Raw genomic sequence first — 20,015 nt, forward strand, 5'->3', positions numbered from 1 at the left:
TGTATATGAATGTTCTATTATAAATAAAAATATTATTTATACATTAAAATTAATCACTAAAATTAGTCACTATATTATATATAAATATATATTATTTAGTAGTTAATTTTAGCAGTTAATTTTAATGTATATGTAATATAGTCGCATTATAAATTGTTGTTATTATAACGTATTCATTCATTAACTAGGGTTATTTTGCATTTCCTAATATATTCTGCATATTGCTTGAGAAAAGATTGAAAAAGTTTTGATTGAACATGAAAGTTGGAAGTTGAATACGTGGGATGTGTGGCCTGTCAATTTCCACATATATGAATCAGAGAGAACTAAATAGTGTAATAGGCTCCGCTGAAATTGGAGTGTGGTTCTTATTTTTTCTTAATTGATTTGGTGTTACTGTGTGGACGAAAAAACCTTATGAGCTCGCTCCAATGAACTAACACATTTGTGGCAGGACCATGCTAGACGTCAAAATTTTCCAGCGTTTGCATCGTTGGAAGTCGGTCATATAATACGAGCTAATCCTACTTGGAGATGACTCCCAATAATGAAGACAAAAATAAAAAATTGCATTAATTAAGTAACAATCTGAGCTTTTGTTGTCATTGATTTTTTTTAGCTAGTACCTTTTTAGGAGGACTAAATTTTCAATCTATATGGTCTCACGTTATGCGTGTGAATGTGTGATATTATGACTTTAACATGAGCTTTTCTAAGCATAAGCCTAACCATGCGTCCATATCTTTGACTGGCTTGCCTTCCATCTTAAAGACTAACCACATTCATTGTTTCTCTTAAGTCAATTTTGTCAATTCCACCTCCTTCAACTTAATACCTTTTTTTCATTTTTTTAAGTAATTTACCACTAGGGGACCTAAGCATATGAAATGAAGCCTACAGTTATATATGAATCATAAAAAATAAAAATTTAAACAAGCAATCAACCAATAAAATAATAAAAATTTAAAGATTAACGAATTAAAAAAAAAAAGAACAATGCTACATTCTCAGTAAATATTATTATTTTTGGCCAACACTCAACTAACAGTAATTTATACTCATATTTATACACGTTTTACACATAAAAATATATACTTTGTATTTATATTTATCAAAATTCTATACACAATTACACATAAATAAATACATTTTATATTTATATTTTTTAAAATTTACATACATAAATTAATAAAATTTATTTATTAAAGACAATTTAATATATGTACTAACTAAATGATGACAAAAATTACTAAAAGTTGTTAATCACTACAAATTTCTCTTAAAAAAAATTCCTAATTTTTTCTCTCAGGACTAATAGACGCGGTCCCATTTATATAAAATTGTACCTCTAAAATATTGCCACATATGATAGATAACTTGCTCTCAAATTTGACAAGGGTTTGGAAGGATTTCAACCAAAAATCCTTTACACGTTATCATAGATTTGTTTCTCGTTATATAACATTTGCTTGCATAGGGTCAGCGCTGGATTTTTAAACTTTCTTTAGGCTTTTTTTTGTAAATTTCTATCTTATCCGAAAAAGATATCACTGTGTCAACTGTCAAAGGACAATGTTGTTCCGAAATTCAAAGGGCATAAATTACTTGACACTAGACTCTCTAAACAATTTACTTGTGAGGTAAAATAGGAACACCAAAATTATACTATTTTGGTTTATTAAAAAGTTGATGTATTTAGATAAATTTTTTTCTTTCAAAATCTTAGTTTTTTCAATGAACAAAAAACTGAAAGAGACTATTAATTTAAGAACGAGAAAATAGTAATTATACTAATTAGTATTTTGTAAAAGACAAGGTTCCAAAATTGTGTAGTGGTAATAAAATGGCAGAGGATACGAAGTGTAAGTGAGTGATGACAAATGTTATTTTGGTTGGTTGCACTCAATGATGATAAAAAAGGACCGTACCTGGCATGGGGTTGTCTACTTTCTCAGTTATTAATAAAGCCATGAATCATTGCATTGCATGTAGGAACAAATCTCCTAAGGATATGAATAATCAATCCTTACACTAAAGTAATTAAATTTTCTGTATTAAGCTCTAATACAATGCTTAATGAATAATGATATTTTTTGCAGTAACATATGGCATGAGTTGCATATCTTGATGGACCTTCAATTAATATTCTGCTTCTAGAGCTTGGATCACATTCATTTATTTTGAGCCATGATGGATGTAGTAGGCCAAGGTCTTAAATATTTGTGTGCTTGTTTTATGGCGTGAGAATGGAGTAAATCAAGATGATTGTTTTGTATTGTATCTAAACATAAAGTACATCAAAGAATTAAATGAAAATTGATAAGAAGCGATTAATTTTATAAAATTACAAGAATACTCAACAACATAAATAAGACTTAATTTTTTTTTATTATCTAAACTTTTTAATCTTCAATTCTTTTTTTTTTAATGTGTGTATTTTTTTTCATGCTGAGTATATCTTTTTTTTAGAATATGAAAGCTTGTATTAAATAGAACAAGATACATTTAAATAATTAAAATTTTTAAGATATGATCACTTTATCTTCTATTTTTGTAAAATAAGATTTTGAATGTTCGTGACACCCACATTTTATAATCTATTTTATTTTCTAAACATGTATAAATGTTTATATCTCAGATACTATTAGAAAGTAAACATTTTAGACTTTAATTTAGTCTCATGAATCATCAGTTTTATGCTTGTTTTATGGCATGAGAATGGAGTAAATCAATATGATTGTTTGGTATTGTATCTTAACATAAAGTACATCAAAAAATTAAATGAAAATTGATAAGAAGTGATGAATTTTATAAAATTACAAAAATACCCAACAACATAAAGAATACTTAAAATTTTTTTTATTAGCTAAACTTTTTAATCTTCAATTCTTCATTTTTTTTATGTGTGTACTCTTGTTTATGTTGAGAATATCTTTTTATAAGATTTGGAAGCTTGTATTAAATAGAACAAGATGTATTTAAATAATTAAAATTTTTAAAATATAATCACTTCATCTTCTATTTTCGTAAAGTAAGATACTAAATGTTTGTGATACCCATCTTTTATAATCTATTTTATTTTCTAAACGTGCATAAATGCTTACATCTCAGATACTATCATAAAATAAACATTTTAGACTTTAATTTAGTCTCGTAAACTATCAATTTTGTGCTTGTTTTATGGCAATGGGGCCATGTCTCCAAAATTTTTTATAAAAAAATTAGTAATAATTTTAAAAAAAATAAAGAATAATTTAGTTGGCTTAAATATTTTACTATAATTTAGGATACCCAAATTTAAATCATATCTCATGCTTTTATTGTATAATAATTTTTAGAGTGGGCCTTTATTGGCTTCACAACACATTTAACAAAAAAAAGGTTATGCTTTTATTGCATAATAATTTTTAGAATGAGTCTTTATTGACTTGACAACGCATCTAACAAAAAAAAAGTTATCTAACAAAAATCACCATGCTTGCTGTTTTGTTTTTCATTATAAAAATATGTTTTGTTTCTCATTCTAAAATTAGGTATTATTTATTTATTTAATTTAATATTATTTTATATATTACTGTTTATTTAATTTAATTTTTTATATGATAAAAAATATTAATAAATATTATAAATTTTAATATTTATCTTTCTATTTTTTTTTACATATTTTATAGGATATATATTTAAATTTTTATACAAAATAATAATGAAAAATCAAAGAATTGATGCATTTTTTAAGAGGAAGACTAATATTCAAAAAGAAAAACATATAACTTCTATAATATCAACACCTATAAATAGTTCTTCTACTTTAATGAATCACGAAAAAAGTGAGACCTTAAAAAATTCAAAGAGTTGCATCAGATGAGTTTGATCTTAAATTTTTATATTGAATTTTTGGCCCCAAAATTTTGTTTCAAACTTCGAGACTTGACATGAAAATGGAGTAAATCAAGATGATTGTTTTGAATTGTATCTTAACATAGAGTACATCAAAGAATTAAAAGAAAATTGATTAGAAGTGATGAATTTTATAAAATTACAAAAATACTCAACAACATAAAGAATACTTAAATTTTTTTTATTAGCTAAACTTTTTAATCTTCAATTCTTAAATTTTTTTTAGGAAAAGTCTAGGTGACCAGCAACTTTTTTAAATTCTGGCCAGCATGTAACCAACAAGAAAAAGTGAATTATTTGATGAAATTTCACACCAATCTCACACCATTAAAATCATCATTGATGACTATTTGATGGCTACAAATCACAAAAGTTGCTGGCCCCTGGCACTCTTTTTTTTAATGTGTGTACTCCTTTTCATGCTGAGTATATCTTCTTATAGAATTTGAAAGCTTGTATTAAATAGAATAAGATACATTTAAATAATTAAAGTTTTTAAGATATGATCACTTTATCTTCTATTTTTGTAAAGTAAAATGTTGAATGTTCGTGACACTCCACTTTTTATAATCTATTTTATTTTCTAAACGTATATAAATACTTACATCTCAGATACCATTAGAAAGTAAATATTTTAAACTTTAATTTAGTTTCATAGATCATCAATTTTGTACTTGTTTTATGGAATGAGAATGGAGTAAATCAATATGATTGTTTTGTATTGTATCTTAACATAAAGTACATCAAAGAATTAAATGAAAATTCATAAGAAGTGATGAATTTTATAAAATTACAAAAATACTCAAGAACATAGAGAATACTTAAAATTTTTTTTATTAGTTAAACTTTTTAATCTTCAATTCTACAGTCTCCCCCTTATATACATGTCAGTAGTGGGCCCTTCCAGTGGGCAGGCCCACACTCTCAAAGGTGTTGTCCCACGGCTGTGTGCAAGCCGTACGGGACGCGTGTCCGGGTCGGGTGGAGGGCGCACCATTGGGCCGGCGAGAACTCGGGTCGGGTTGACCCATGTGAGTTTTGGGCCAGGCCGTAACAGTGCCCCCGACGCGTCAGCGATGGTCGTGGGGGCCATGGGTGGCGCGTGACGTTTACCTTCGTGCGTTGTCGTTGGGTCGGCGGATTGTGGGAGGGACGCGTCTCTTGTGCGCGTGTCTCTTGATCTGCTGTGGCATCTGTTTGCCGTTTCGTTCTCCGCGCTGGGCATTTAATGCTCATAATGATTTGAAAAAACCCGTGCGCAAAGACTATCTTACCCCTGCTTCCTTTCGCGCTTCTTTGGGGGTGGTTTTTAAACAGTTTTCTCCCTATCCACCTCCCACTCTTATCATTTCTAACTTCTTCTCTCCCTAACATCCAAAGCTTCCTGCGCGAACTCCTTCCTGCTTCAACTTCCAGCCCAGATTTCCTTCATCGCTCCAGGTAATCTTCTGGTTTCTTTCTTCTGGTATCTGCGTTATGCTCTGTTGTTGTGTGATTTGTTGTTTGCATCTACTGCATGGCTAGTTTTATTTTTGTTAAGAGGTTTTTCCAGTGTTGGGATAGGTGGGTTAGGAAAGGGGTACCATTCCAGGATAGGCTTTTTTGGGTGGTTTGTGAGGTAGGCGTAGTTTTTAGCCGTATCTGGTCATGATTGAGTTGGAAAGGCGTAGTTTCTGAGTTTTTTCGGGCTCCCGACCTCATAGACTAACGGAGTGGTACCCCGCTGTAGGTATGCCTCGCGTTGTCTCCCGGTCTTCCGGATCCGCTGCGGCTTACGACCCATATGCTTGGGTGACAGACGATATAAGGAGTTCACCCAACCAGATGGACTTGGAGGAATTGACGGAGTTCCGGCAAGCCGGTTACCTGTGTGGGGGTACTGACGAGGAGGCCAACTACGAGGCCATTGTCCCGCTTCCTCACGAGCGTATTTATGAGCTCAATTTTCATTCCCCCCGCGTCCCCGATTGGATCTGGTTTTATAAGTCCATGTTCACGCAAGTTGGCGTTCGGATACCGTTCTCCGAGTTTCAAATGGCGCTGCTGAACTGGATATCCGTCCCCCCGTCCCAACTTCATCCGAACAGCTGGGCTTCGATCCGCTGCTTCGAGATGGTCTGCGAGTACTTGGAGCTACCGGCGTCGGTGGACGTTTTTCTCTTTTATTTCAACCTTACCAACCCCTCCAAACAAGGGAAAGCAAGAAAAGGGTTTCTTTCTTTCCGTGCTGCCCAGGGTAGGAAGATTTTTAGCCTTTTTGAGGATTCCTACCATGGTTTCAAAGATAAGTATTTCAAGGTTCGTCCCGTCAAGGGTCGCCATCCCTTCTGGTTGTCGTTAGAGGGGGAGCGCCTTATCCAGACTTACTGGAGCTTTGGCGCGGGGTCGAATCCTTTTGTGAAAGTGTCGTACAAGAGGTTGTCGGCTGTAGATAAACAGATAGCGGACGTTCTTCTTGCTATCTTTGAAAAGAATCCCGTGAACCCCCACCTTCTCATGGGTGAACGGGAGGCCGGCCGGAGCTATATTCGTGAGTTCCTTTTATATGTTTCTTGCTTTTTATGTTTGTCGGCTTGACGGCTAACGTTCTTGTTGTTTATTGCAGTGGAAATGTCTGCTACCGTGACTGGTCTTGAGAACCTGATGAAGACCTTTTTTGATGCTAGTGATGATGAGAATGCCGGAGAGAAGGACGCCGGCAAGTCGGAGGGCCCATCAGGGGAAAAGACGGGCCAAGCTTCCCCTGCTCATGGTACCGAAGCGTCGGGAAAGCAGGGCTTGGGGGGTCAGGCTTCCCCTTTTCATGAGGAGGGACCTGCTGACGGGCAGGCGACTCACACCCCTCAACCGGATAGCGACGTGGAGCTTATCCACACTCCTAAGAAGCGAAAGATGTCTTCTAGCCCGGAAGGGGTCCTTACCGTAATGGAGAGGAATTTTGATGCTTCTAAGTTCATTGATTCCCAACTGATACCGGGGACAGAAGAGCATTTTCATGCAACCGAGCTGTCCGGGCAGGCGAGGTGGATGTATCGCACCTTGCTTCGTGGGGCCGTGATAGCTCGGAAGGCCGAGTTTGAGTTATTCGGTATGGAGGCGCTTCGGAGGAAGCTTGAGTCTTCTGTTAAGGCGAACAATGATTTTAAGGCTCAAGTTGAACTCCTCCAGGGTCAGCTGTCCGAGATGGGGGGGAAGCTTAATGCTGCTGAGGAGAAGTCCTCGTTTGTTGCGGAGAGGTTGAAGGCGTCCGACGAGACCGTGGCCCGGCTTCTTGAGCGTGAGATGACATTGGAGGGTCAACTGAATGCCGCTCAGGGTCGGGTTGTCGCGTTGGAGAGGGAACGGGAGCAGGCTATCTCGGAGGCGAAGGCCGCTAAGGCAGCGGCCGTTGAGCTTAAGAAGAAGCTTAAGGTGGCCAAGGAACAAGGGAAGAATGCCATCTTGATGACCGAGGACGCCCTGAAAGCTCAGCTGAAGATTGCTGCTCCTGATTTCGAGACGTCGTCAATTGGTGTTTTCAAAACTATCCAAGACGGGAAAATTGTTGATATGCCGAGGAAATGAAGTCTCGTAACTTAGGATATTTTGTAGCGCATTTGCTGAGCACCCTGTTGACATTTTGTCGTTTTATTTGTCTTGAACAATTTACTTGTCCGTTCCGTATGTTGACGCTTTATGAGTTATCGTCGTTTGATTGTTATGATTTTTGCTAGTCTCATTATTTTGTCGTGTTGCCGTTACCGTGTTACCGTTTACTCTGGCCGGGCTTATTTCTTGTGCCCGTCTCGCCGTTTTCGCATTTGGCAGTAATTCGGACCGATTCGGTCGCGTAGTCGTCGAGTTGGTTAAGGCGTATGAGCCGTCTGGCTCCCGGGGTGATCAGTCCCGGGGTGCCGTTTTAAGTTTTGGTCGTGAGAAACAGACATGGAGTAAAAAAGTTTTAACAATTAAGAAATTTGAACAAGTGAAAACTATTCGTCAGTTGGGCAAGTATTTGACAAAGTAAGCAAACAAGATGAATTAACTATGTGGACAGGGCAAATATTAACTATTTGGCTAGACTCCCTGGTCGGTGAGCCGGTGGATCAGGAGTAGAACCTCTTTAGGTTACCTGCGTTCCATGTTCTGGGTACTTCCTTGCCGTCAAGTTTTTCGAGTTTGTAAGCGCCCTTACCGAGTACCTCCCTAACCCTGTAGGGACCTTCCCAGTTTGCCGCCAGCTTGCCTTCCCCTGGGGTCGGGACGCCGATATCGTTGCGTCGTAGGACGAGGTCCCTTTCTTCGAAGTCTCGTTTGAGGACTCTTGCGTTGTAACGCAGGGCTATTCTTTGTTTCAGCGCCGTTTCTGTTAGGTGAGCGATCTCCCTTGTTTCTTCGATAAGATCTTTCTCGACCCCTTCGCTCATGCCCGCGAGTAGTAGTCGGGGGCTTGGTTCGCCGATTTCGACTGGTATCACCGCGTCGACCCCGTATGTTAGGCGAAAGGGGGTTTCCCCCGTGGCGCTTTGCTCGGTTGTCCGGTAGGACCATAAGACGGAGGGGAGTTCGTCGGCCCAGTTTCCCTTCTTACTGTCTAGGCGCTTCTTTAGACCAAGAAGAATGACTTTGTTTGCGGCTTCTACCTGCCCGTTTGTTTGAGGATGTTCTATTGAGGAGAACTTTTGTTTTATTCCCAAGCCGGAGAGGAATTCCATGAACTTCTTGTCGGTAAACTGGGTCCCATTGTCTGAGATAACGACCTCCGGGATAACGAAACGGGTTATCACCTGCTTCCACATGAACTTCCGGCAGTTGGAGGACGATATTGTGGCTAGTGGTTCAGCCTCTACCCATTTGGTATAGTAGTCAATGGCTATAATGAGATATTTGACTTGTCCTGGGCCGACCGGGAAGGGTCCCAAGAGGTCGACTCCCCATTGTGCAAAAGGTCGTGTAGTCGTTAGCGAGCTTAGCTCGGAGGCTGGTGCTTTGTGGAAGTTGGCGTTTTGTTGACACTTCGTGCATTTTCTGACAAATTCCTTCGAGTCCTTCATCATTGTTGGCCAGTAATAACCTGCTCGGATGAGCTTCCTTGCTAGGGCTTTGCCCCCGATGTGGTGTCCGCAACACCCTTCGTGGACTTCTCTGAGCACGTAGTCCGTTTGGTCAGGGTGTAAGCACTTCAATAGGGGCTGGCTGAGTCCCTTTTTGAATAGTTGTCCTTGTATGATTGCGTATCTGGCCGCCTCCCTTCTTAAAGCTTTGGCTGCCTTCTCATCCTCGGGCAACTTGCCGAGTTCCAGGAAGTTGGTAATGGGGTCTAGCCATGAGGGGCTCGACTCCGTCAGGTGGAGGGCGACCGCTGGTTCCTTCACCATGCCTTGGATGAGCGACCGGTTACCCGACCCTGGCTTTGTGCTCGCAAGCTTCGACAAAAGGTCTGCTCGTGTGTTTTTTTCTCTTGGAACGTGCTGGATAATGACCTCTTGGAATTGGCCTGTTATTTGCTTAACCTTTTCCAGGTACTTTTGGAGGAGGGGGTCCCGGGCTTGGTAGCTTCCGTTTATCTGCGAGGTGACGACTTGGGAGTCGCTGCATACTTCGACCCTCGTCGCCCCGACTTCCCGGGCCAGCATTAGTCCGCCTAGGAGAGCTTCATATTCTGCCTGATTGTTCGACACGGGAAACTCGAACTTGGTCGATTGCTCATAGATGACCCCTGCTGGGCTTTCCAAAATGACCCCGGCTCCTCCGGACGTTTGGTTGGAGGCTCCGTCCACATGGAGCCTCCACCGTGTGCCCGTTTCCTCGGAGGGATCGCCCGTTACCTCCACCAGGAAGTCTGCCATTGCCTGGGCCTTGATTGCGTGTCGAGGCTCATACTGTAGGTCGTATTGCGAGAGCTCGATGGCCCAGGTCATCATCCTACCAGCCAAATCAGGTTTTTGCAGTATTTGCCGAATCGCCTGATCTGTCCTCACAACTATACGGTGACTCTGGAAGTATTGTCTTAACCTTCGGGAGGATATTCCCCGGCTCTGGGTTTCCCAAGGACTGGTGGTGCCGCCAAGATTTGCTTGAAGTGGTTGAATGCCTCTTCGCATGCTGGTGTCTATTCGAACGTCATTCCCTTTCTCATTAAATTGAAGAAAGGCAGGGCCCTTGCTGCCGATGCACCGAGGAAACGGGACAGGGCTGTCAATCTCCCAGCAAGTCTCTGGACGTCTTTGATGCAACCCGGACTCTTCATTTGAAGGACCGCTTGGCTTTTTTCGGGATTGGCTTCCACTCCTCTTTGAGTGATCATGAAGCCTAGGAACTTCCCGGCCTCCATGGCGAACGCGCATTTGAGTGGATTAAGCCTCATGCCGTGTTGTCGTAGAGACGAGAAAACATCGTTAAGGTCACTCAGGAGGTCGTCAGGTCGGGCGGTCTTTGCGAGTATGTCATCTACATAGACTTCCACTGTTTTGCCCAGTAGTTCGCTGAATATCTTATTCATCAACCTTTGGTATGTGGCTCCCGCGTTTTTTAGGCCAAATGGCATTACCTTGTAACAATAGGTCCCCCCTGGCGTTATGAACGCCGTTTTTTCCTCGTCGGGTCGGTGCATCGGTATCTGATTGTACCCTGAGTAGGCATCCATGAAGCTCAGGTATCTGTACCCTGCCACCGCGTCGACAAGCGCATCAATATTAGGTAGGGGATAGCAGTCCTTGGGACAGGCCTTGTTGAGGTCAGAGTAGTCCACGCACATTCTCCACCTCCCGTTGTGTTTTTTGACTAGAACCACATTTGACAACCAGGTCGAGTAATCCAGTTCCCGGATGAATCCCGCTTCTAAGAGGCTGGCCGTTTGCTTGGCTACTTCGTCCGCCCTTTCCTGCGACATTTTCCTCCTTCTCTGGGCCACTGGTTTGGCCCCTGCCTTTACGGCCAGGTGGTGCGACATGAGCTGGGGGTCTATTCCCGGCATGTCGGCAGGTGTCCAGGCAAAGAGATCGGCATTAGCCCTGATCATCTCCATCAAAGGCCCCTTTATTCCGTGTGGGAGGTTTCTGTTTATGAATGTGAATTTATCGTCCTCCTCGCCGACTTTGAACTTTTCCAAGTCTCCTTCTGGCTCTGGCCTGGGCTTGTCGTCTACCCTGGCGTCCAGGTCGGCCAGGAAAACCCCTGACGCTTCCTTGGATTTTTTCCTGAGGGAAAGGCTGGCGTGGTCGCAAGCGACCGCCGTTTCCAAGTCGCCCCGGAGGGATCCCACGGATCCGTCATCGGTGATGAACTTCATCACCAGTAGTTTCGTACTGATAGCTGCCCCTAGGTCGTTGATGGTCTTTCTCCCCAGGATGATGTTATAAGCCGTCGAATCTCGTAATATTACAAAGTCTGCCATAATTGTCCTTCGTCTTTGCCCTTGTCCCACAGAGGTCGGGAGTGTGATGATTCCGTCTGGCTTGATGAAGTGGTCTCCTAACCCTACCACACCGTGCTGGTGGGTCGTCAGGTCGGAATCTCTCAATCCCAGGACATCGAAAACATTTCGGAACATGATGTTTGAGTCTGCCCCCGTGTCTACCAGGATTCGTTTGACGAGGCCAGTTCCGACCCTGGCCGTGATGACCATGGGCGGACTTTCCGGCACTTCGTCAAACCATTGGTCCTCCGGGCCGAAAGAGATGGGTGGGAGACCTTTAAGGCTTCTAACAGGTGGGGTGGAGACCGCTAAGACCTTGGCATCTTTCTTCTGCGCCGATTTCGACCTCGGGGCGGTATTCCTGGCCGTCACCACGTTTATTACCGTGAGACCGTGGTCGTCACCCTCTGGCTCCTGTCGTCGTCTTGTTGGTCGGGATCTGTCCTCGTTGTCGTTGTCCCGGTGGCGTCTCCTTGGTTCCCTTATAAGGTGGGAGAAGTCGGCGAGTTTGCCGTCCCTGATAGCTTGCTCAAGTGCATCCTTTAGGTCAAAGTAGTCTTGGGTCTTGTGCCCGTAACCCTTGTGGTATTCGCAGTAGAGGTTCTTGTTTCCTCCCGTCCTGTCCTTCAGTGGTCGGGGCTTCGACAGTATCCCTTTTTCTGCTATCTGTTGGTAAACTTCAGTGATCGATACGGTGAGGGGGGTGTAGTTGGTGAACTTCCCAACTCGGGGGAATGGTTTGGGTGGTTTACTCGGACCGCCATCCCTGGCGTGTTCCTTTGGCCTTTCTCTGGCTTCGAAGTGCCGGGATTGGTTGCAGGCGGGCTGCCGTTTATTGGCAGCCACAACCCGGCTGACTTCCTCGTCATTAATGTATTCTTTGGCCACGCACTGGATCTCTTGCATTGTCCAGACGGGCTTCGTGGTGAGGTGTTTCCTGAAATCCTCATTCGAGAGCCCGTTCGTTAAGCATAAACTTGCCACTGAGTCCGTCAGACCGTCAATTTCCAAGCACTCGTCATTAAAACGGTCCAGGTACTTTCTGGTCGGCTCTCCGGGTCTTTGTGTCACCCCCAGCAAATTGATTGGGTGTTTGGCTTTGACAATCCTGGTTGTGAACTGAGCCAAGAAGGCGTGGCTGATGTCGGAGAATTGGGTCACCGAGCCTTGTGGGAGGTTGTTAAACCACCGTATTGCCGGGCCCGCTAAGGTGACCGGGAAAGCGCGACATCTGACCTCATCTCCCACCCCTTCTAGATTCATCCTGGCCTCAAAGGCCGTCAAATGTTCCAGGGGATCTTGCGTTCCGTCATACTTCATGTCTGTCGGCTTGTCGAAGTGTTTTGGTAGTCGGACCTCGAGTATAGAGCGGTGGAAAGGGGTCGCTCCTATTATGACGGGTCCTCGGGCAGTTCTTCTCGACTCGTTGTTCTCGCGGTGGGCTTCCTCGTCACCTCTGTTCGACGCGCGCCGCCTTTTGTGCCAGGCGTAGATAATGGGGTCGCGACTTCTTCTTCTGGGGCGTATCCGCCCCCCAGTGCTCTCCGACTCGTACTGGGGGCTCGGCGTGCGTCTCGAGCGGCTCCTCGAACGGGAACGGGTGGGACTCCGTTCCGGGGAGCGTTGTTCGTGCTCTCTTTCGGCTAGCCGGCGCTCTAAGTCCTGCATTCTATGGCGTAGTTCCTGCATTATCCTGGCGTGGTTATCACCCGTCCCCCCGAAGGGGCGTCTTTCGTGAGTCTGCGTTGCATCCCTCGGGGGCGACCGTTGCTGTTGCCGGAATTCCGTCGCGACGGCGCCTCCCCCGAGCACGGGAGGCGCTACCTCGGAACCTGTCCCAGTCTGGACCAGCACGAAATCCATGGACGGTCCCCACAGACGGCGCCAATGTTCGGTAGGTCAGGTACCGGACGGTTCGGGTTATGACCCTGGGTTTACGCTTGGGATGGTGGAGAGGCTCGTCTGGTCGTGGTTTCCTGGTCCCGGGTGTGCGAGGTCCCGAGCACTTCGTATGTAGAGGGGGGGTGCCACCTGCAAAGACACTCCGATGCTCTTGTCAGAATATGTGCAGGCGGAGAGAAAATGGTGTGTGAATGTCACGTACCTTGGGGGGAGAGCCAGTCCCCCCTTATATACATGTCAGTAGTGGGCCCTTCCAGTGGGCAGGCCCACACTCTCAAAGGTGTTGTCCCACGGCTGTGTGCAAGCCGTACGGGACGCGTGTCTGGGTCGGGTGGAGGGCACACCATTGGGCCGGCGAGAACTCGGGTCGGGTTGACCCGTGTGAGTTTTGGGCCAGGCCGTAACAAATTCTTAATTTTTTTTAAATGTGTGTACTCTTTTTTATGTTGAGGATATTTTTTTATAGAGTTTGAAAGCTTGTATTAAATGAAATAAGATGCATTTAAATAATTAAAGTTTTTAAGATAGAATTACTTTATATTCTATTTTCTGTAAAGTAAGATGCTGAATGTCTGTAACACTCCACTTTTTATAATCTATTTTATTTTTCAAACGTACATAAATACTTACATCTTAGATATCATTAAAAAGTAAATATTTTAGACTTTAATTTAGTCGCTTGGATCATCAATTTTGGACTTATTTCAAGGAAAAAACAGATCATACAAAAGATGCCATAGCTCTAGATTAGCATAATTATTGTTTCAGTGAATGATGGGGAGCATGTTTGCATGGAAATAAGTAAGGCCATGATAATGAATCTTAACGACGAATACCTCGCTATGAATAATCTTACTTTTTAAGGTTGAGTTCGATACACTGTAGGATATATTATATATGAAAATCCAATAATCAATATTAATATGATTTTGATTCGATATTCTAGATGCTTTTAATTTGTTTTCAGAATCTTTCAGGAGCAACTCGCCTTGCTTATATGACTAACTACTTATTAATTGAAATAACAATCACAAATTTACAGTTAGTGACACAGCATTAACAGCTACAACCTTATACATATGGACTCCATATGAGTCTTAATGAATACAAAGATATAGTTGGCTGAGCTAGATTTTGCAATATTCTGTGACAATTTTCACAGTGAATTGCTGCATTTTCGGTTTGTTATCTCATCCAACAAACAATTAACGGTGTTCTTCAATGCCTATTGCAGGCGCAGCTGGTTCTATTGATGGCCTAACCAAACAAAATATAGCTAGCATTCTGCATACGGCCTTTTGGGTTTAAGTAATTCCAGTTAAACGAAGCCCACACTGCAATTATGAATGTAGTTACTTGAACTGTTGTGTATAAAGCATTATTCATTTGAATTTTTTTTTTGAATTAGAGTCTACAATAGTACAGTTGAAATTAAAGAAGAGGAAGCATGTGTTAAGCTATATATATATATATATGAGGTTCATTTGAATAAGGGAAGACAATAACAATAACAATAACAATACCTTTTGGTGTTCTTTATTGGAGGAAGGGGTATGGAAGGGAGGGAGTTAAGCATGTACAGGTATGGAGGAACTCATGGAGACGCAGCCTTTTAAGCGTTCAATGAGGTTTCTGCTGACAAGTCTTGAATGATGAGTTAGGGGAAGTCCCTCCTTCACACATTCATCGTACTTCTCAAGAGTGGTCACTATGTCACTGAAGTCCGGCCTCTTCGATGGGTTCGCCGCCCAGCAACGCTTTATGAGGTGTGCTAGTGCTGGCTGGCAACTCGCCGGCAGTGGTGGCCTCTCATTCTGCTCCAAACACAATTTGCAATTAGGCCTTCCTTTATTATTAAGTAGTGAGGTGCATAAAGATTTTGCAATAATGTACAAGAGCAACAGCACAACAGAACACTTGCTAGGCCCTTTCAGTGAAGCTAGTTGAGTTCACTCCATGTGGTGGATATCATTTTATACATGCATTAATTCAATTTAATACCTATTCTAGGGTCCTTAAATTACTCCATATTTCTATGTCTGGAGTGTTAGCTACTGTGCTATGTAATAACTGATCACAAGTGACATGAGGAGTGCATTGTAATTAAGAAGTTCTTTTCTATGATATGACTAATTAAACTATGATAGAAGTACTGAAATGATTCTGAAATATATATATTACCAAATTAGCATTAAGAATTTTCTGTCATCCTTAACCTGCTTCTGTCTAATACTGACAACAATCAGCAACATGTTGATATGCTAAAAAGGAAAAATAGAAGAACATTAAAACTCCATAATCATTGTATAGCTAGGACATGAGCTTTCCTAAGCAAAACAGGCAATGCTAATATTCTGTGGCCAACTTAACCATAATAATTCAAGTAGGAACTAATATTCTAAATTCTAAGCAGGGAAATGAAGCATGTAACATAAATTTAGATGTAGAGGTGTGACCTTCTCAGCAACAGCAAAAGCAGCTTGGACAGGGGTCATTCCTTGGAAGGGAAGTAAAGCAGTTGTGAGTTCCCAAAGCACAATACCAAAACTATACACATCAACTTTGCGAGTGTAAGGTTTCTCCTTAATCATCTCTGGCGCCATCCAACGATACGTTCCCATGTTTCCTTTGGTCTCGCGACACCTTGTTTCGAGACAAGATGTGCCGAAATCTGCCACCTTAACCCTCATCTCATCATTGAGAAGAAGGTTATTTGACTTGAGATCTCTGTGGATGACGCCTTGCGAGTGAAGGTACTCCATACCCCTAGATATGTCAAGAGCTAACCTTAGTATTGTTTCAATTGAAAGAGAGTATGGCTCTTTCTTGTTCAGATACATCCTCAGAGTTCCTTGTGACATGTATTCTGTTATGATACAGTACACTGGCGGTTTTTTACAAGCTGCAATAAACTGTAAAATTAAAAGAGTCATTTCAAAGAAGAAATTAAACTTATACCTCTAACTTGAATATGATCAAGTACAATAGATAGTTCACAATGCATAAATGTATACTTGAATTTTGAACTCTCAAACAGGATAATTTCCAAAATCAAACACACAATGGGACAGAAAACAAGATGAAAAAGTAGAATCTGTCTCCTATATTTCTATCTTAAGACAATTACCAAACTGGCATGAAGCTAAATAAACAAAAACAGCATAAGGACAAGAAGTTGAATATACATAAACACCCTTGGAATTACCTGAACTATGTTCGGATGAAAGAGACGTGAAAGCAAAGCAACTTCAGATTTGAACTGCTGCTCAAGCAAGGATCTTCTCTCCTCGTCCTGTGTCGGGATCCTCACCATTTTCACAGCTACGGCTCTCTGCTTGTAAATTCCACGGTAGATTCTACTGTGAGCTCCAGATGCAAACTTGTTCCCTATGAAAAGCTGTGACAAATCTGCAGTCCACTCCTCCTGATCCTCCTTAGAAGCTTCCCATGTCTCCACATTCTCAGAGTCCAATATCATGGACCATGATTCCAAGCTGTCAAATCTCTTTCTCTCCATGTTCTCTAAGTCAGAATTCATCCTTTTCTTGGAAGACGATGAAGGAGGAAGCTCCGGTAAAGGCTTACTCTTCGACCTTCGCATGCGAAGCCCATGGAAGCATGAGCCAGCCATTGAAGAAGCTCTTGTGAATTGCATGCTTTATTTATTTCAAGTTATGGTTTTGTATGTCTGTGATGCTTGTCAGAAAAGACAGTCAAATGGAACAGCTTTCCTTCTGAACGTGTGAACCGATTTCAGGAAGTGCATGAAGCCATAAACGGATTCCGAAACACGGGCTCCAACAACAAAGAACGAAAAGCATGCATCAAAATGATTCATTTACGTCTTGAGAGAAGACCCTTCTGGATTTTAACAAGAGAACAGAAAGGTGTGGTATGGAACAAGGCCACTTTTTCATGTCAAGCTTTTCTCACACTTTTCAAGAACAAGAACTCTTACTATCACACATAACCAGAGACACAAACAATAAGGGATGCTGGGGTTTCATTGTTTAACAAGAATTGGAAGCAAATGCATGGAAGTTTCATGAAAATGAAATTCTGGAAGAGAAAGAAAGAGGAAGAAGAAGAAGAAGAAGCAGTTTTTTCTTTCACGGTTTCTACAAATAGGATGGATCAGGAATCAGGAGGATTAGGTCGTTTAGCAGCATAAAGAAGAACTGATTCAGGGGTGTCTCGTGAGTTCTTGGTTCAAAAGAGAGCCTTTATTTTTAGTTTGTGTTATGGGTTACTTTGTTTCCTTTTATTGCATGCATCATCATCATTCATCATTTATCAATGAATGTAATGTTTATATAAGTGGCCACAGTGCAAAGTCTGATTAGATTTGAGGCTTGAGTTCAGCTTAGCCAACAATTTGCACTTTGCAGTCTTCTCAGACTTTGGGATATATCCTTTAACTGTAGCAAGCACCAACTTTCTTGGGTTGGGACCCAAAAAGTCCTAGAATACATGTGGCACAAAAAGTAATGCACTTGACAAGTGCCAAGTCATGAACCGTTTGATCCAGTTGCAAGTTATTACTATCTTCCCTTCTTCATAGAAATATATGAAGCTTTTTTCTTTTGGTTAGGTACTTAAATGGTACAAAGTATAGTACCTTACTGATGGATTTGGATGAACTATTTTCGCATTTTGGCTTCTAATTCCTATTCTCCTCCTTGAAGATTTTTATTATTTTGGGTTTCTCCTTTATTCCATCATTGAAATAATCAATAGAGCACTAACTAAAAGATAACAACGTGATAAGAGGGGTAACATTCTGTTTTTGGAAGAAGCATTTCAATTGCGGGTCATCGAAGCTTAATCTCCAAGCAATGGTTTGCAATTTTGCAAAGCAAAGATTCTAAGCACAGAATCAGGCCCATTTATGATAAATTCAAAGGTGTGGATTCTGATTAAAGGCTAATGCTTTGAGAAATGAAATTATGAAATAGACTTATGAAAAATAGAACCAAAAACTATTGTACCTTGTAATAAACCATCAATGGTACCATAATATTTCAATGTTGGGTTGTCTAAAAAACTTCAAAACCATTATTTAGGTAAAAACTTCTGTCCAAACTCCAAAGGCCAAACTATGTTCAAAGTTCATTTGAACATCTACCAGCTAAATGTTCTGTAAATTTATGCTTTCAATTACATTATTCATAAAAAGAGATCCGTGTGTATTCATCAAAAAACACTTCCGTCTTGCACTAAACTCTTGTTTAATTAAGATTCTAAGGAAAGCACTTTTTGTGAAGCAAAATTCGTAAAGAAAGATATTTTATGCTTTTTCTGTATGCTCTCAAACTTATTGTTCTTTTTGGTTGGTTTGTTTAGCTGCTGAGGCCCGAGTCTGGTAAATGGCCTTTGCAAAACAAAAGGAGTTGCTAAAGCTAAAACAAAAACTAAAATACTGCATCAGTTTAGCTTGTTTTTCACATTCGCAAATCGCAATACAAACTAACAAATTTCTAGGCTCACTTTCTAGTTAAGCTTTTCATAGACTAACTGAAAAGAAAACCTTTCAAAACCACTTAATATTAAGATAAACTGTTCTTTTTTTTCGCATCTAATTATTATACGTCATGCATACATCAAATAACACTTTTTAAACATGCAAAGAACAACTTGAATACTTTTCCCCCCCTTGGGTACAGAACTATATCCAACAGCAGAAACATACTATAAGAACTAAGAAGGAAACGTAAGCTACAGCCTCGATGGCATTCCCCCAGCAATGGCTAGAGTTTCCCGTCGTATAAGCATCATCATCTGATGCCAGAAAAGCTGCACCGGCAGCCATGTGCTCCGTTGTACCAAGCCTTCCAAGTAATGTCTTTTCTTCAAGCTGTAGCCTCTGCAGTAGCACACAAAGATATAGTGTGGAAGGAGATTTGAGACAAGAAAAGCATATTTAAGTCAAAAGATTACTCACAGTAGCTTCATTACTAGTAATAAACAAGGGAAAATTTGTTAGCACAAAACAGGGAGCAATACAGTTAACACGAGTGTTTGGGACCATCTCAGCAGCCAGAGCCTATGCAGCATATTACAAATAATTATCAGAGTAAAGAAACACGAAGATATATGCAGTTTTGTTAGTTTCAGAAGGAACACTTTGCAGGGCAAGTGAAGTACCTACTTTGGTAAGTCCAAAAAGGGCTGTTTTGGTCACTCCATACATATATACATAGAACTAGAAGCAGGCAGGTTGAGACTGGCAATAGAGGAAACAATAACGACAGAGGAACCCCTGTGCAAGTGAGGAGCTGCATCCTGCAAGAATAATAAAGGTGGTTAACACATTAATTAGAAACTTAGCTCATCAAATGGAGATGACATGACAGAAAGATATGGTTACCTTGAGAAGAAGTATAGAGGCTTTGACATTAATCTCCCAAAGCTTGTCAAAGACAGAGTCTTCGGTTTGCAAGATGGGGTCAACAGAAGGATTTGCAGCTGCGTTGGACACAATCACATCTATCTTTCCAGACTTCTGTAATGCTCAGCCGCATATTAAAACAGCATTCAAATAACTTATAAAACAAGTTCTAATAAAAGATAATAGTAATATAGAACTATTTATATGCAAGTAGATGTTCAGTTAAACAAATATTGAAATGAAGAAAAGGGTGACCTGTACAGTTTTGTGAATCAAATCCTTTCTCTGTTAACCATTGGAGACATGACAGACCAGGGCCAAAACTTCAATTCCTTTAGTCCTAAGTTTATCTGCAGTCTGCAACATTTTGCTGCAGATATAAGTAGGAGTAAATGAAATTGAGTAATCATATGAATATATTTAATTTGAGGG

The 20,015-nt window shown here is 41.1% G+C and overlaps 1 protein-coding gene and 1 pseudogene across 2 annotated transcripts; both read right to left on the reverse strand.

Moving 5' to 3' along the window:
* Positions 14,252-17,579, reverse strand: LOC107636584 (serine/threonine-protein kinase HT1). 2 transcript variants are annotated; one of them, XM_016340087.2, is made up of 4 exons: positions 16,401-17,532; positions 15,652-16,107; positions 14,719-15,009; positions 14,252-14,529 (listed from the first exon to the last, which is right to left on the reverse strand). In XM_016340087.2, exons 1-3 carry the CDS (start codon positions 16,848-16,850, stop codon positions 14,764-14,766), a joined length of 1,152 nt encoding a protein of 383 aa, XP_016195573.1. In that variant the 5' UTR covers positions 16,851-17,532; the 3' UTR covers positions 14,252-14,529; positions 14,719-14,763. The 2 variants fall into 2 exon arrangements, with proteins under 2 accessions (XP_016195573.1, XP_016195578.1); XM_016340092.2 differs by lacking the exon at positions 14,252-14,529 and adding an exon at positions 15,377-15,456 and having other exon boundaries at positions 14,868-15,009; positions 16,401-17,579.
* The window catches only part of LOC107613124, a 1,821-nt pseudogene continuing 418 nt past the window's right edge, over positions 18,613-20,015 (reverse strand).

Source organism: Arachis ipaensis, chromosome B01 (genome assembly GCF_000816755.2).
Source record: "Arachis ipaensis cultivar K30076 chromosome B01, Araip1.1, whole genome shotgun sequence".
Lineage (NCBI taxonomy): Eukaryota > Viridiplantae > Streptophyta > Magnoliopsida > Fabales > Fabaceae > Arachis > Arachis ipaensis.